This window comes from Lineus longissimus, chromosome 5, assembly GCF_910592395.1.
Source record: "Lineus longissimus chromosome 5, tnLinLong1.2, whole genome shotgun sequence".
Lineage (NCBI taxonomy): Eukaryota > Metazoa > Nemertea > Pilidiophora > Heteronemertea > Lineidae > Lineus > Lineus longissimus.
The window spans coordinates 7,419,435-7,435,257 of NC_088312.1; the positions used below are offsets into that span (position 1 = coordinate 7,419,435).

Genomic DNA, 15,823 nt, shown 5'->3' on the forward strand with positions numbered 1-15,823 from the left:
GCAGAACGCAAGCGACTCCGTGACGTACATGCGAATGAACTGCGCTAAAGCACTACATGTAGATACAGTATATACATGAACTAAGATACTAGATGCAGTACATCAACAATCTGACCACAGCGCTTGTGGTAAGGGAACGTTCTCCAATGATTCATGATAACCCAATAGCATTCCGCGAAGATGACGTCACAGCAGCTGCTGCCCTCTATTGCCCCATCGCTGAATTACAGGCAATGTCGGACAAACATGCGGTTTCGTAATGGATTCAGGCTTTCTAACTAGGGTAGTTAGATCCAATCTGGCACATGTCCGAGTGTTGGAAATACTACATAATTGTTCTGAATATTTCTCTCTCTGACTCTATGGTATCATTCATGCTAAAAACAATGCAGGGTCAAAGATAATTGACTTTGAAATAAGCTCAAATGCGTAGAAATAAGTGTCGATGTCCGACTGTCACGTGACTAAAACGTCATCAATATCTTATGCAAACGACCTTGTGAGCTATAAATAGTAACTTCGCGGGATGCTATTGTGAATTTACGTTGGTACACGTATAGCGCCACGCGCTCTGCTACCATGTAACGTCGCACGCTCTGCTACCATGTGATGTCGCGCGGTGGATACGAGATGTTGGTTCTAATAAAGTGGGATAAAACCATCAGCCGATACCCAGTTTAACGTTAGGTTTGCCCCTCCAGAGGCTGTAAATATTGACCTGGCAGTTTATAAGATTAGTGACTGCCGGTCGTCAATAGAAAGATCCGAAAGAACCAACTCAACAACTTAATATCGATTTCATACTTTTCATTAGGTAATTTACAACTATAGGATAAGATTGATAGAGTGAAGACTTCCGAATAAGGCCTAGGAGAAGATATAAAAACGCTGCTGCTGCTGCTGCCTAGGTCGGTTGAAGGGAAAAAAGCCGCGATCCCTAGTTCATGGTCCATATGTTACATATCGGGAGTCAAACGTGTCATCAGACCAATATGAAATGATCAACCAGATAGTGCCAACGCAATATGTTAAAAGCATTGAACGATACACTCGTGATAAACGCATGTTGTTATTACCTGGATCACTATTGGCTAACCTTGATAGATATCAATTGGCTATCGCAATTAAATATCAAACCACCTGTCTGATCCAAAAATGTATGTTAAAAGGCCTAGCACCACATATATAATTAGACAGTGTTTCTGGACACTGTAACATGTGCTTGGATAGAAAAGGCAGTGAATGGGAGTGGATATTGAAGGAATTATTCTTAGGATAGCCATATCTGTCCATTTAATCAGCTATCAATATATCTTGATTGAACTTGGCAACTCCCTTGTTAAACTCATGAAACATTGGTAACAGAATTCCATGTATTATTGTGTTATCATAATAATACCTCCACACTATGAAGATATCTGGATAAAAAGAAGAAGCCATTAAGATGTTTACATGAACCTTCTAAGTTCTGATTCAGTTAGCAGCGGGTTACTTAGTCCAAATGCACAATTAACGAAATCGAAATAAGGTACAAAATAGTTCACACAGTGTTTTGAAATGATGTAGGCGTATTATATTGAACATACTATTCCTTGACACCCCAGGCCAGATAAGATATACAAAGAAAACGTGACAATACAACTGACCCTATTAGAAAAATATCAGGCTGAGCGTTTAGACAAACATTTACTGCTATGGGCCATCACAGAGTAAACTGTTTAAAGTTCAACCACTGCTAATTTTATATCTTCAAACTGTAGTGAGAAGGAGGAAACAACCCTTAGCTGATGCAGATTGTGAGATACCACATGGTCGATTTTTGTCTTCGTCAATCGAATGGCTGAAGCTCATCACCCCTTGGCTACTCAGGTATTTTTCATGCAGATTTGGCCCCTTTCGAACAAAGATTCGTGGTCTGTCCCCTTCCCCAATTGCCTAATCTCCGCCCCCCCCCCCCCCGACCGATCAGTTAGATAAGGCCCTGCTACTTCTGCGTTGGAGGCTGGGGACCTTTTGTACGGACCTACCACAGTCGACACACCCGACGCAGTGGACCGGCCTCATCCCTCATCACCAATAAGGATGACGCATAGATAACCACAGCCATGCCATCTTTGTGGGATAAAACCTGAGTTATCTTCAACAAATAACCACAAGTTCTATTGATTCCTCGCCGCTGACAGAATCGATGGACCTCAAACTGTGCGGACATCACCCATATTAAACCAAGAGCGAAAGGTGGATTGCGTGCAGTTCAGTTTGGATGCGGACTCTAAAGGACCTCTCCAGGTTTATGACAACATGTGACGTTCCATGCAATTAAAACTTCTCGGATTATCACAGCAGCCACATTGATTTCGTGCACTGCCGAGGCTGAATATTCGGATCTGTTAAGTAAATGTCATCCGGATTTCGGCTGAATGTTGCAACAAACGATACAGATATCGGACCAAACGGAGATATTAGGTATGTATTATTGACTTTTTTATAATTTCAGTTGTCCTTTACAGGTAGTAAAAGCAAAAATGTTCTTGTTTTATTGAAAGTGTTGAGGCTGAACCAATGTACTGTTAGAAGGAAGAAGGAATCTATCCGGCCTCGACTTAATTAAAAAATTCTTTTATCTAATAAAAAGAAAGTACATGTAAGCCTCTGTAAGAGAATTGCGTGGATAAGTATAAAACTGAAAGCTTTTTAGGCCCAGAGAAGATTGACTGCACTAATGGGTTTCTATATTTGCCAAGAAGAACCGAATGGTGGATTGAGAAGTGCTGTCGTGAAACCATAGATATGTTTGTTTGTATAGGTGAAAGTTCCCAAACAGTCGACTTGAACAATATGTTTGCTCCGATTTCCAATTTAGGGCTTTGGGCGATTTTATATGAGACATGGTTTAGCTTTATAAATAATTTAAATTCACCTCCAAGGATCTTTGAAATAGTGTATGAAATTACTAGTGATGTTGACAGCAATCCAAAAATGCGTCTTGGTTAACTTCTTGAAGACAAAATTTCTGCAACATGTCAAATATTGATTCAGTTCAAATCTCCCAACTTCGAGCATTCACCACATTTATTAAGACACACTCCTCTTAGTAATTCCAGCAAAAAAGTGTACTGGTGAATTTGGCGACAGATAATTTCGAAGGTTTTATGACAGAAACTGGGAAGGCTGCCTCTCTCATTTACTTTCACTGGCCATGGCTTGCCTGTATAAACATCACCATTTTTAGACTCAAACCTGAACTAAATTCTTTTCAGAGTGTCTCTTTCATGAATTGTTAGCAATGCCCCTGAGCTGATTTGTCCTGAGAGTAACATTAGAAATACACCATGTCTAGCCCGAGGCCGGACCTGACTGCAGCCTGCGTGAAGAATGTCCGCCGCCAGAAGGAACTAGAGGTGCAGGTGGCCGAGCTAGACAAGGAGCGGGAAAGGAATGTCCGGCGGATGCACCTCAGGGAGCTGGAGCTCATGCATGAACAGGAGAAGTACGTAGACACTGCAAAGTTCTTGGAGTACTACGACCCCAAGATGCAGGCGCAGGACTTGGCAAGGTACGTTCACCACTTCCGGCGCGCATTTCTTCATTGTTCCCAGTCCAAGTCACATCCCAAGTTGTTCATTGTGCAAATTCTGTATCTGCGTTTCTCCCCACACGACGGCCTCCAACTGAATAAATGGCAGAACACTGAACTGTCATTTTGATTTTTAGATGACCTTGCAGTTGAGTTGACCTTTGTGGCATTAACCTTGACCTTTGTGATAAAAAAGAGATACACTCGCCCCAACGTGCATGCATTATTGACTGCGTGAGGGGTTCAGTTTATTTCCGATGCCGACAGAAAATTCCTTTATTTGTAGGTATGTCAATGATAAAGATGAGCAGGTCAGGGAACAAAAGAAACTAAAATTCGACAAGTACTCATCGCTCTCCCCTAAACCCGTGGATAGGATACCTGTACCCAAGAGTGTATACCATGATGAGAAGGGAGTAACGTACGTTTGTAAAGATGACACGACAGTGGTCAAGGCTAGGCGGATGATAGGGAACAGTGCGACCATGGATGATGTAGGATACGTTACTAGTGGCAATCACTACAAATATAAAAGACTGTTGGAAAAAATGCGGATGGTTAGTTTAAAGGAGGATGACAATGACGAAAAACTTTCAAAATGATGTCCTCGGTTTTAACCTTAGAACAATGCCGGGTTAACTTCATGTTAAAAGATGAGTTTATAAAGGTGGCTACTCAGAATGACAACATCAGAATTTTCGTTGTATCTATTTTGTTTCGATTTTTGCCAGCGTATATTGTACATGTAATTCTTACATGTAATTGCGATTATCTTTCAATTAGTGATATAAAAATTCGTGTCTATAAGTTCTTTAAAATCAGAATGCATTGTTGACATTAGTCAAAGTGCATATACATAGACTTGTAGGGAAGGAGCGGTGCAAGATGAAGATTGGCATTTGGTCTATCAGGAGCTTTTCGATGACGGCATATCTATACATTTAAATACCAAGTAAACAAATATCAAATTCCATCATATTCAATATTAGGGCCAACAAACCATTTAGCGTGAACGGAAAGTCAACTTGCATAGAGGGCATGTTTGCCTCGTTCAACGATAAATGGAATTTTTTCATCCATTTGTAGTGCTCACCGACAACGGATTTTTATTTCAGCATAGCCTTCTATGGTAATCACTGAACTGAAATATTTAGGATGAATAAATATCTCTATCGATAATTTGACTAATCTAGTTGACTTTAATGATAAAGGAATCGTGATGTACAAAACAGGTAGCCGTTGGGGATAAATGCCAAGTGATCTATCTTCTCTGAATTAGCCTTACCGGTATCAAGCTGTCAACGGTGCAGGTGTTCATACCTAGTTGTCATCAACTATACTCTTTAGTCAAGAAACCAAAGAATGCCTATATCGAGCGGCGCAGGAGGAACGCCCAACAGCTATTTCCATGACCCGGCTATTAACCAAAACGTGAGAACGGGGACCTACCCTGGGAAGCCGCTGCATGTTGGAGAACAGCAAGTGGTTCGCCAGCAGCCTCAGGTGGTCGTTGTCCGGCAGAAACCTCATGGTCATGGGAGACATCATTACGCCAGAACACAGCCCAAGCGGTCGGGCTGCTTTAGTGACCAAGTCTGGGGGCGTGGACATCCGGTAAGGGCAACTTTTCATTGATTCGTCTACATATTCCTCTCCTTTTGTTCTCGAGAGAGTAATATTATGCACTTAATCGAGCTGTTTTGATCTCCTTAGCTCTCGCCTACTTGGACATTTCGCAAGGGATTTGCTCCACGTCTTTATGTTAGATGAGTGATGAGAGGTACGTGATTGTACATGTATACTCATCGGGTAAGGCGCATAGTCAACTTCCCTTTGTCAAGTCATTCGATATTTTGACTCAAACAAATTACCTGGACTTTGCCTTTTCTTTAATGAAAGACCTGTCGTATACACTTGGAAACCACTCTGCCTCGAATTCCATGACTGTCGGCGAGTCCTTTTCTAATACCCAACGTCAACAGGTTGGAAGTTATTGTATTTCGATATCGCATGTGTAAAATTTTGTAATGTTGCCATTTTCAGGGTTATGCCTCTGGAATGAGCGGCTCCGGGTTCTCTGGTCATGGATGTGGAGTTTGCCTTCTCGGTCTTCTTGCCTTGGCCGCACTAGCCGCAGTGGCTGCAGCACTCTATTATGGAATAACGGGTACATATTACACTCGGCTTTGTGCCGGTGTGACAGCGGATATAGTCCCCCTGGAGTCATAGTCCGGTAGCATTGTATTTGATCAATTAAGCAGCATGATCTATTGTACCGCTAACCCTAACCAAAACATTCAGCAATGCGGGCTATTGTTACACGGACTATCAGCCCTTGGACTACTATCCCTTGCACACCTGTCTTGGTCCTGGTGATTGAACAGTTCAAGGCGAAATTGAGAAACCGTACTGGGAACCCGATTTAAAAAAATCATCTGTCGTATTCAGGACCACCAGCATAGAGGTGCGTTCAGTGTTTCTTAAGGGAGAAGGATCGTTTCAAGAAAGGCCAACGCATGTTCGATTTGAAAGATTGATATTTCAGCTCGTCATCATGTAAAAAGTGAACTTTGACGATTTCGAAGTTCGTCTGTGCCCTCACCGCCTTTTACACGTCTGTGCGGTACAGTGACGGTAGGCCGTGGGTATGAAATTCTTTTTCTTTTTTTCAGCTGCCATCGGTATGCAAATGAACGTGAGAAGTTTCTGGGACACTGCTGGTAATCTCCCCCAAGATCGCTTCTTCTACGTCGACGGCTGGAACCAACCCTGTGTTCCTCGGACGGGGAGCACTGCTGGCGTAGTAGTTCGAACGCAGCCGCCGACAACGACCACCCCAACGACGACAACGACGACAACGACGCCTACACCGACAACCTCGGTCAACCCTCTCTCTTCAGTATCTACGGGTTCATCTACAAGCTCAACCACGCCCACGCCCACAACCACAACCACAACCACAACTACAACCACAACCACAACCACCACGACTACACCTCCCCCAGGGACTTCGCCAGGGATATTTTGCGACGAAACTACGTACAAATTTGCGGAAAGGACAACGACGACTCCATCTGGTGCGACATCATCGACACAACATCGGCGACTCGATATCATCCTTGTCGCATCGTTCTGCTGTATAGTGGCCGTGTTAGCGTGAGGAAGTTTGATGTGATCATGTTTTGCCCTGCGAAATAGTAGTGCCCCGAAGAACATATTTTGACTGTCGGTATGGACTGGCTTAAATTTCCGCCCCAGAATGGACAGGTGTTGTGTAGCTATAATACGAACGAAACGCGCCTCTTCCACTCAGATCCTTTTGTCCTGCGAACACGTCGCCAAAGGAAAATTTGTCAAATCCAGTTCTTTTTTTAATCACCCAGCTGGACAACATAATCTACGGAAGAAGGCTCCCATGCCGCTGTAAAGCTTTGCACGGTTATCGCCCGTGTTCATTGGCCTAGTCAGATCATTATGACGACCGATATCCAACTTTCCGAATCGGTAGATGGCCGATATCGGACTTCTCGAATCGGGAGAGTGGCCAATATCTAACTTGCCGAATAGGTAGATGGCGACGGCCGATATCGGACTTGTAGAATAAGTAGACGGCCGATATCTGACTGGTGGAATAGGGATTTAAATAAAATTGGTACATGTACAAATACATTTTATCGAAGAAAAAAATGTATCTTTATTATTATTGATAGTGGTAGCGTAACACAATTGTCCAGGTTGTCAGAAAGCATGGTGGCTCATAACGCCTTGTCGACATGTTGCTGGTACAAGTGGTCATTACTCGAAAACATGAAATAACACGTCAATGTGATGTTGTGAGGTAACACTGCTTTCTAACAACCACACAGTCATCGAGTTCGTGTTGTCCCGGCGGACCAAGCACAATAGCTATAGATCCCTATAGGTTCGTGGACTAGGAATCCATTTAAGTCGACAAGGAATGAACTGTCATCCGTATTCCTTTGTCTCTGCCTCCAACCTAACACCATCCCGGATATAAAACATTATTTTTGATAAACGGTTTCATTTCCTTCATATAATTGCGCTCAGACTGAGGTGGCACGCGACGCTGTCTTTCCGAATCTAGTTTGCCAGTCAGAAGTTTGACCACCTCTGGCATGACATTGGCAAGGTCATGACTTTCTGATTCGTCTTCTCTTACATTAAACAACATCGCACTGGTCAGGTTAACTTCGCAATGTGTCGCGGAGAAAGAAAGGTCCGGGGAGTAGATACAACTGCCGGCGCCTTTCCCGACTCTTCGTTCCCAAACGTTCCCGATCGGATCACCAAGTATAAGTTTGTAATCACCAACACGAATGGCAGAGCCACGCGGATCTATACTGTACACAATCTCGTCTCGGCGAGATCTCAATGAAGTTCCTCCTGTCTTGATGGTTTCCCATTGGTCAATTCCGTCGTATGATGGTGCAATATCGTGTTTCCATGGTGATCCGACCGCTGTTAACAAGGTTGGAAACCAATCCGTAGCGTGGAATAGTCCATCAAATGATCTTCCGGGATTTTGAATCATTGCACCATGCACCATTGCGGCAACTCGTGCGCCACCTTCCCACAGAGTGAATTTGCCACCTCTCAGGGGTTGATTGTTGCCGCCATTTGCCACTGCACCACCGTTATCCGACGTGTATATTATTAACGAGTTATCGTAAATGCCTCCTTCTTTTAACAAGCGAACAATCTTACCGATGGCAACATCCATGGCGTAAAGGGTGTGCGTGGTGACTTTACGGACGTTTTCATTGATATTCTTTGGTGTGAAAACGCGATAATCCTTTGGCGTTTCCTGTGTCGGGCCGTGAATTGCTTGGAATGCTAGGTACATGTAAAGTGGTTTCGGACTCTTCTCTTCAACGTGGGCATTGATGATCCCAAGAGCTCTTTCGGCGAAAAGATCTGTTGAATAGGTTTTGTTTTTATCGAAGAAGGGTTCATCATTTTCCCATAACTCATAAAAACCTCTTTCCAAGTGTGTGTAATAATCTTCCGTTGCAAAGCGATACCCAAAGAATGAATCGAACCCTCGATGAGTTGCAGTGTAGTTCCAGTTACAGTGTCCAAGATGCCACTTTCCTACCGCATGAGTTGCGTAGCCCAAATCTCGTAACTTCTCGGAGATGAGCGGCACATTCAACGGGATGTGTTTTGATTGGTGTTCTTCGATCACGCGATGCTGTAGGCCCAGTCGATGAGAATAGTACCCAGTCAAAAATGCAGCACGAGACGGACTACACGTCGGATACGTGTAATAATGATTCAATTTCACACCATCCTTTGCGAGTTTGTCGAGATTTGGTGTTTTCATATCCGGGTTCCTCCATCCTACGTCATTCCAGCCAATGTCGTCACCGACAATGAAGAAGATGTGAGGTTTCGCGGGAGCTTGTGCCAGCTGCTTCGTAGCTTCCGTGAAGTTTGCCAACCCCGGTGTGTCTCTCCTGGTGGAATAGATAGTGCTGGTTATGACTAAGAGTACGACGGCGGCAAGAACAGTCACTGCTAAGAACACCCGGCGCTTCCGTCTGCTGTGTTTGGTGATCTGTTTATCCACGTGGATCGATGTCCTATTGCCATTCGGCAGTGTCTTATTGTAGCTCCTGACGAATAGTTCTGTGTCGCCGTCTTCGTCGTCCGAGAGGAAGGGCTTGTCGGATCTGACTTCGATGTCCATCGTTACCTGTTGATCAAAAAAGATGTATCATTTGCTTACTCAAGAAACTAAAAATTTGACCTAGACTGTACACTCCTGAATGACGACAAGACAAAAATGGGCATTACTTTTTCAAGAGGTGTGGAATTTGTGTCCGTTAGGTATAATCGTATGATTCGTGCTCATTGCGCAGGGTATACATGCTTCCCGAAATTGGTGGCTTGCATTGGAACTAACTTTTTCCCCCTTGTCCGTCATTAAAGGCCGGCATTCAAGTGTGTTGGTCAACCATGACTATCTCCTTTGTCCCACCACCATAAGTCCTAGTTTCCCCTTATGACATCACTATTTCGGACACACAACGCCCCATTTCTGGAAAGGTGTATACGCGGTCTTTAATTACCTCTTTATATGGCTTGATACAGAAAAGTAGAAAACCCGATTGAAGTGTGGAGTTTTCGACACGGCGCTTTGGAAATATCGACAGGTTCAGACAAGGTTTAGACTTAACGTTTTGAATTTATGCTGGAACGACTAAGCCGTAAATATTAAAAAGGTTCCTGTAATTTGATACCTACCAACTCTGATCAGATCCCAGTCGTTCGCATTGGTCATTATTGACCAATCTCATACCCATCGCGGCTTGGTCTGTCCCTCACCCTTTTATGACAGTGTGAATAGGATGACGAAATAGGTTGCCTGGGGATTCTAAACCTCAAGGAACCATTCCACGCCAGTGCATTGTATTCCCTTTCTTGTTGACACTACTAAGTGTATTCATGCACGTTTATAAGAAGTACTACACCCGCGCCCTCATTCAGCCCCACACTATTCAATATACATAGATGATTATATACAGCGACAAGTAAATACCACATGAATACTCCATGGCGTAAGACAAGAACAATTCTTCACGTAAGGCTTCCCACTTCTGTTCAGTTCACACAAGGAAATAATAACATGGTGGACTCTAAAATTCGTAGTTTAGCCAACATTCAAAATCTACATGCCAAAATGGGAACGTCGTTTAACAGTCGATTAATAATTTTAATATTCGGTGGATTTTCTGTTGCAATCTTTTTACTTTTCTCCCTGCCGGCGGATTTGTTTCTTGAACATGAGGCGATTAAAAAGACCCCAGAAAAGAAACAGGATCAATTTGTGAAGCCTTGGCCAGAGCTGCCAACATTTCCTCTTTCGGACCTAGCTCTGTCGGAATCACAATCGGGGAGAGTACAGCGGGGTCCATCATATACGGGCCTGAAGAGTCGCCTCATTCTGTCCAAGGATGCTGTCAAACCAGTGGCATTCAGCAGGGGGAGTTTCGTTTTAGATAAGGCGTTTGTGGTTAAGGAACTTCAGAACTACTCGGCACCGACTACAGAGGAATTGAGTTTCGTCCTGCAGAAGGAGAAGGGTTTTGATATGAAGGTACACATGGTACAATAGAACCTCCCCGCCTTGGGGACATCTCTGCCAGGCGGACACATCTGCATTACGGACATGTCCTGTTGTTGTGGCCTCCAACATGGCTGATTGTAAAAACACTCTATTGGATGGCGATAATGCGGAAATGTCCCTATTAATGACACCTCTCTAGTACGGACACCAATGCGCAACCCTGTCTAAAGTTTTAAAAGCTATACAAGTATTTGAAGGTTACTTAAGAATGCATAGGCATGAGTGCAATGACATACATATACATGTAAACATGACATATACAACGATAAAATGCTTCTTTTTCAGCCTCCTGACCACTTCTTGACAGCCTGGAAGAATCCCTGTTGGAAGGGAGACAACATGGTCGGTGGGACGTATTTGAAGTGCCTTCCCTACTTCTACATCCTGGGCTTCCCTAAGTGTGCCACCACGGACCTCTGGCAGAAGATGAAGCTCCACCCAGCGATAGAAGAAAATGTCCCCAAGGAAACACATTGGTGGAGCAGGCTTCGATATAATGGACCAAGTTAGTAACTAAAGTATCTTCCCGCTGCGTAACTTTTCTCCTCCGCGCCTCCTTTTCCATACATGCACACTTCCTCTTACTCAACCTGCACAAATCAACTCATCGTCGACTTGCGTGTTTGTGCTATCCCGCCTTACACTTGAATAGGTCATTAGAGAGATAAAGTTACATATGTATACGTATCGCGTTATGGGACCAATGACTACACGATGCGAAAACATAATAACCAGTTACAATTGAAGAAGGCGTCATTTTTATAGGAATTGGAGGCAATATACAGTCCGTTGTGTTCAGAGCTCGTCCCCGCGATAGTCCAGCTACTGCTTTCTGGCCGTCCACCATGGTGGATCATTTGTTTCGTGGTCGAATTATTACTACATGTTTATATCAAAAAGATAGATAACATTCGCAGATTGCATTGAGCCTGAGTAAAACTTTGACAAACGAGGTAAACCTCTTTGTGTATTTGTTTCAGATATGACTATGAGTCAGTACTACGCCGGGGAACTGTTTGGCAAACACATGATGCAGAACGTGAACAAGTCTTCAAAATCTTGGGTCCTTGGTAAGTAACCCAAGTCGATGGTCCATCAGTCACACTATTTTAATCAACTGTTTAATTATTGTATCTCCTTGGCTTTGCCGTCCAATTATATATATAATATGAAGTATCTTCCTTTCCTTTCCTGCCAGCTGATGGATCGCCATCCTACGTGTACGAAGGTCACAATGAAATACGCTACAATATGATAAACGGGGCAGACGGTTACATGCACCTTGACCCACCTGCACCCAGGGTCCTCGTCGGTCATCTGATCAAACAATACACTCCCAAGGCAAAGTTTGTGCTTATGCTGCGTAACCCAACGGACAGGTAAGAATTTTAAAAATTGTTGGAAGTATGACTATTTCCAAAACATCGCCTGATCTTTGTCGCCAAACTGAGCTAAAACTGAAATCATGACCAGCGTGTATTCCAGCAGACGGGTATACGACATCGGGAAGCAAAGGCGCAAGACATTCGCTTTGGCCAACTAATAACTTTTTAGACAATGCCACCATTTAAATATTCAAAAAAAGTTGTTGGTAATCATATGATTTTTGAGCTGAGGGTACATGCAGTTTATTTGGACTGCACTAATTACCCTTAGCTAAAAACTCAGTTGGTTCTCCCCAGTGTAATGGATATTCAAATTCAATTCAATACAAATGTTCAAATTTAGGCCCATTTTTCCTCTCGAAATCTAGGTGGTGATGACCTATTTTTTCTCTCTATTTCTGGCTGCTCAGACCGAGAAGAAAAACATATTAAAGCAACTGTAGTTCGATTTGTGTCCACAAGAAAACGCAATAAATATCGAATGGTGATGCTCACCTCGGTTTCACCTGTTTGCATGCTCAGCTGAACTTTGGTAATATTGATTTTAAAGGTGTGCATGTCTTTTTCCAGGATATTCTCGCACCACGTGTATTTCGGCACCAAAGGATACAAGCGTGACTTCGCCTTCCGGCGCTCTCCCAGAAAGCTTCATTACCTTGCGCTGCGAATGATCAACCTGTATAAGCAATGCTTCTCGGAGAAGCCCATGAGACAGTGTATGTACGACCCCGTCCTCTACAGGGAATGCGAGGAGAGCAAGGTCCGGCTCGACAGGAGCATGTATTCATTCTTCATAAGCGACTGGCTCAAGATATTCCCCCGAGAACAGTTCTTCATCATCACGCTTGATGAATATTCAGACGATAACAAAAGATGGACGATTTTAAAGGAATTGTTCAAATTTTTAGAATTACGTAAGTGAGGAGAATATTCGGTCTTTAGCCAGAAAGAAACCATCACTAAAAGCGACACTGCAGCATTACATACATGTAGAGCTAGGCCATCACCAAAAAAACACGGCCGCATAAACTCCAATACATGTACATGTATTGAGTTAGGAAATTACCAAAGGTGACACGGCCGCATAAACTACATTGTACATGTATTGAGTTAGGCCATCACTAAAAGTGATACAGCCGCATAACCTACATGCATAGAGTTAGGCTATCACTGAAAGTTACACGGCCGCATCACTTATGTACAGTACATGTTCTTGAATAGAGTGAGGCTGACACCAAAATATGCACGGCCGCAATACCAAATTTTTCGTCGTAACCATGGGAATAAGTTCGTGGTGCTCAATGGCGTGATGCTTTCCTCTGCACGAATATTGCCAATATTATTGTCGGAGGTAAGTGCTGTATATATACATGTACTATTTGTTACGTCTTTCTCAACCCTCTAAGTCTCCTTATCTTGTAGCTCCCGTGGAGGACAACCTTATGAAGAAGATGGTAACACAAAAACGAGCAGTTGCAGAAAACAAAGACCCAGCTATCAAACGCATGCTGAAGGAAACGAGATCTTTACTCAATGACTTTTTCCGACCATTCAACGAAGCGTTGGTAGATTTACTTGGGGATGAAAAGTTCCTTTTTGAAGGCACTGAGACGAAAACGAGTACGAGAAAGAATGGTAAAAGCCCATGATGGAATCGTGCAAGACAGTATGGACGATATCACAAGCAATATGCGGTGCTTCATGTAGTTACACCAGTAGTTTATGCAGGTCATCGAAACCACTTCAGTGGAAGAAAAAAACTAAATGTATTTGCTCAAACTGCTGGCTGCAACTTTTCTCCCACATCGGGACTGATTGCCATTTCGTTCAATGGCCAATTCGCCTTTAGCTGTTTCGCTTAAGAGTTGCCAATTCGCCTTGTGTCAATTCACCTGAATGTAATATTCGCTTTACCTCTTCAATTTTATTCAAAGTGAACAAATCCAATATACGTAGTTCTCATTGAAATATTGAAATAATGATGGTGCCCATGTGACCATTTTATACACGGACTTGGTTTGCCTGTCATTTGTGACTTAATCTTCGTTCACTGAATCTTGACTTGGCTGGACAATTTCGGCTTTTATTTCACTGAATATCGACTTCTGTTTTGTCACTAGATGCTTCATTATTTTGATTGTCTCAGTCTTGTTTTCCACATTATATAATTGTGTTTACACATCTGTGGTCTATCTTTGCTTACCAAGAAAACTTTTTTTAAAGTATTTTGCTCAAGTCAAATACAAATGTACATGTATAATTGCCTTTTCGCAGTGATTAAGTTATACTTCTCTTCCTTTAAATTTGTACTATAATTTGTAATCTGCACACTTTTCGATTTTGAAAAATACTGGATCAAATTATTATTTGGGGAGTTGTTGTGCTTATTATCAAACACCAATGCTTCAGAATATACTTTCGTTTGTGTTCAGGACTTGTATTCATCATCTGTTCGTCACATTACCAGCTATTGCGGGCCTAGCCAATTAAGCCAATTAGTGCACCTGCTAAATTGGTCCTGGCAAGCCTAATGGAAAATGCATAGGAAATATCAATAAAGTTGGCTTTTTGGGCGGGGTGTAAAAATAATCCCAACTCCCGACTTCTGACATAATTCTATATATGTCTAGGTATTTACTGGCAAAATTTGGAGTGATTTGGATGGAAATTCGATGTGTCCATCTATAGGTTGAAAATTTTGGTAAATCTGTAATGCTTCACTCGTAGCCCGTAGTGTTAATTCCTGAGAAAGTGGGTTTTGGGGGCTTTTCTAGCTGCGCTAGCTCCGAAACTATACATTTGATACAAACTCCCGACTTCAGACGTGGTTGATATAACTCTTAGGATTATATTCCCAAGATTTCAGCTTTATTGGAGAAAAATTCATAGTGTCCATAGGGGGGTTGAAAATTGGAGGATTTTCAATTTTTTTCCTAACAAATATGCGAAAAATATTACTTTCCACCTAGAATTAATCAAAATTTCGCAAACTATCATAAAGTACTTCCTTGCAACAATCATTTGTGAAGCTTTCAAAACTTTTGGCTGATTTATTTGACCCTAAATCAGCAAAAACCAAACATTTTAGTGTTTGTATGCACCAATGCACAGGAGGCTAATTGCCAGATTAATTCACACCTTTCCAATCTCAAACAATATAGACCGAGAGCCAGCTCAGTTTCAATTACACTATTGAGAACGAAAGGTTTGATGTTCTTATTACATTGAGAGTGTTTGGTGATGGTATAAAAACGATTTCTTGCATGTCACATTCCTGGTCTGAAGGTTGTGTAAACCCTTTAATACCCCCCAAAAAGCATGTTCAATTACACTTTGGAGAACAAAACCTGAAATGTCTTTTTAAACATCTACTTTGACCACTTAATGATAAAATGTCACACAAGAAAAAAAAATCACGGGCGATGGGTACCCAAGAAGGCCCTCAATAAGGGCCCAAAAGGGTATCAATTACACTTTTGAGAACAAGTCTGCAACTCACACCAATTAATCCCACTTTATCACTGATTACAAAAATGTAACACAAGAAAATAAATGTACTGGCAGTTTTAGACAAGAAGGGTCCTTAAGGGACAAAAAGGGTCACAATTACAGTTTTAAGAACACATCTGAAATTTACACCAATGAATCCCATGATAACACTGATGATAAATATGTAACCCAAGAAAAGATAAACCTTGGCATTTTTTATCA

At 42.4% G+C, this 15,823-nt stretch overlaps 3 protein-coding genes across 4 annotated transcripts; 2 read left to right on the forward strand and 1 right to left on the reverse strand.

The window, feature by feature from the left end:
• The first annotated feature begins 1,951 nt into the window (after positions 1-1,951).
• On the forward strand, positions 1,952-7,251 carry LOC135488112 (uncharacterized). Of its 2 annotated transcripts, XM_064772552.1 has the most exons (5): positions 1,952-2,466; positions 3,261-3,556; positions 3,864-5,191; positions 5,621-5,744; positions 6,250-7,251. In XM_064772552.1, exons 3-5 carry the CDS (start codon positions 4,940-4,942, stop codon positions 6,735-6,737), a joined length of 864 nt encoding a protein of 287 aa, XP_064628622.1. In that variant the 5' UTR covers positions 1,952-2,466; positions 3,261-3,556; positions 3,864-4,939; the 3' UTR covers positions 6,738-7,251. The 2 variants fall into 2 exon arrangements, with proteins under 2 accessions (XP_064628622.1, XP_064628623.1); XM_064772553.1 differs by lacking the exons at positions 5,621-5,744; positions 6,250-7,251 and having other exon boundaries at positions 3,864-4,761.
• A 43-nt stretch (positions 7,252-7,294) lies between these two features.
• Positions 7,295-9,927, reverse strand: LOC135488277 (arylsulfatase J-like). Its single transcript, XM_064772821.1, has 2 exons — positions 9,845-9,927; positions 7,295-9,293 (listed from the first exon to the last, which is right to left on the reverse strand). Exon 2 carries the CDS (start codon positions 9,285-9,287, stop codon positions 7,575-7,577), a length of 1,713 nt encoding a protein of 570 aa, XP_064628891.1. The 5' UTR covers positions 9,288-9,293; positions 9,845-9,927; the 3' UTR covers positions 7,295-7,574.
• A 142-nt stretch (positions 9,928-10,069) lies between these two features.
• On the forward strand, positions 10,070-14,565 carry LOC135488252 (carbohydrate sulfotransferase 15-like). Its single transcript, XM_064772783.1, has 6 exons — positions 10,070-10,697; positions 11,013-11,232; positions 11,708-11,797; positions 11,926-12,106; positions 12,683-13,026; positions 13,535-14,565. The coding sequence occupies exons 1-6, from the start codon at positions 10,143-10,145 to the stop codon at positions 13,759-13,761; spliced, it is 1,617 nt and encodes a 538-aa protein (XP_064628853.1). The 5' UTR covers positions 10,070-10,142; the 3' UTR covers positions 13,762-14,565.
• The last annotated feature ends 1,258 nt before the right edge of the window (positions 14,566-15,823 follow it).

Excerpts from the sequence above, each read along its gene's own strand:
- LOC135488252 (XM_064772783.1), top strand. The coding sequence starts at position 10,143 with ATGAATACTCCATGGCGTAAGACAAGAACAATTCTTCACGTAAGGCTT. Across the intron at positions 10,698-11,012 it reads AGAAGGGTTTTGATATGAAG|CCTCCTGACCACTTCTTGAC; the intron begins GTACACATGGTA and ends CTTCTTTTTCAG. Across the intron at positions 11,233-11,707 it reads GCTTCGATATAATGGACCAA|ATATGACTATGAGTCAGTAC; the intron begins GTTAGTAACTAA and ends TATTTGTTTCAG.
- LOC135488112 (XM_064772552.1), top strand. The coding sequence starts at position 4,940 with ATGCCTATATCGAGCGGCGCAGGAGGAACGCCCAACAGCTATTTCCAT. Across the intron at positions 5,192-5,620 it reads TCTGGGGGCGTGGACATCCG|GGTTATGCCTCTGGAATGAG; the intron begins GTAAGGGCAACT and ends TGCCATTTTCAG. Across the intron at positions 5,745-6,249 it reads ACTCTATTATGGAATAACGG|CTGCCATCGGTATGCAAATG; the intron begins GTACATATTACA and ends TCTTTTTTTCAG.
- LOC135488277 (XM_064772821.1), bottom strand. The coding sequence starts at position 9,287 with ATGGACATCGAAGTCAGATCCGACAAGCCCTTCCTCTCGGACGACGAA.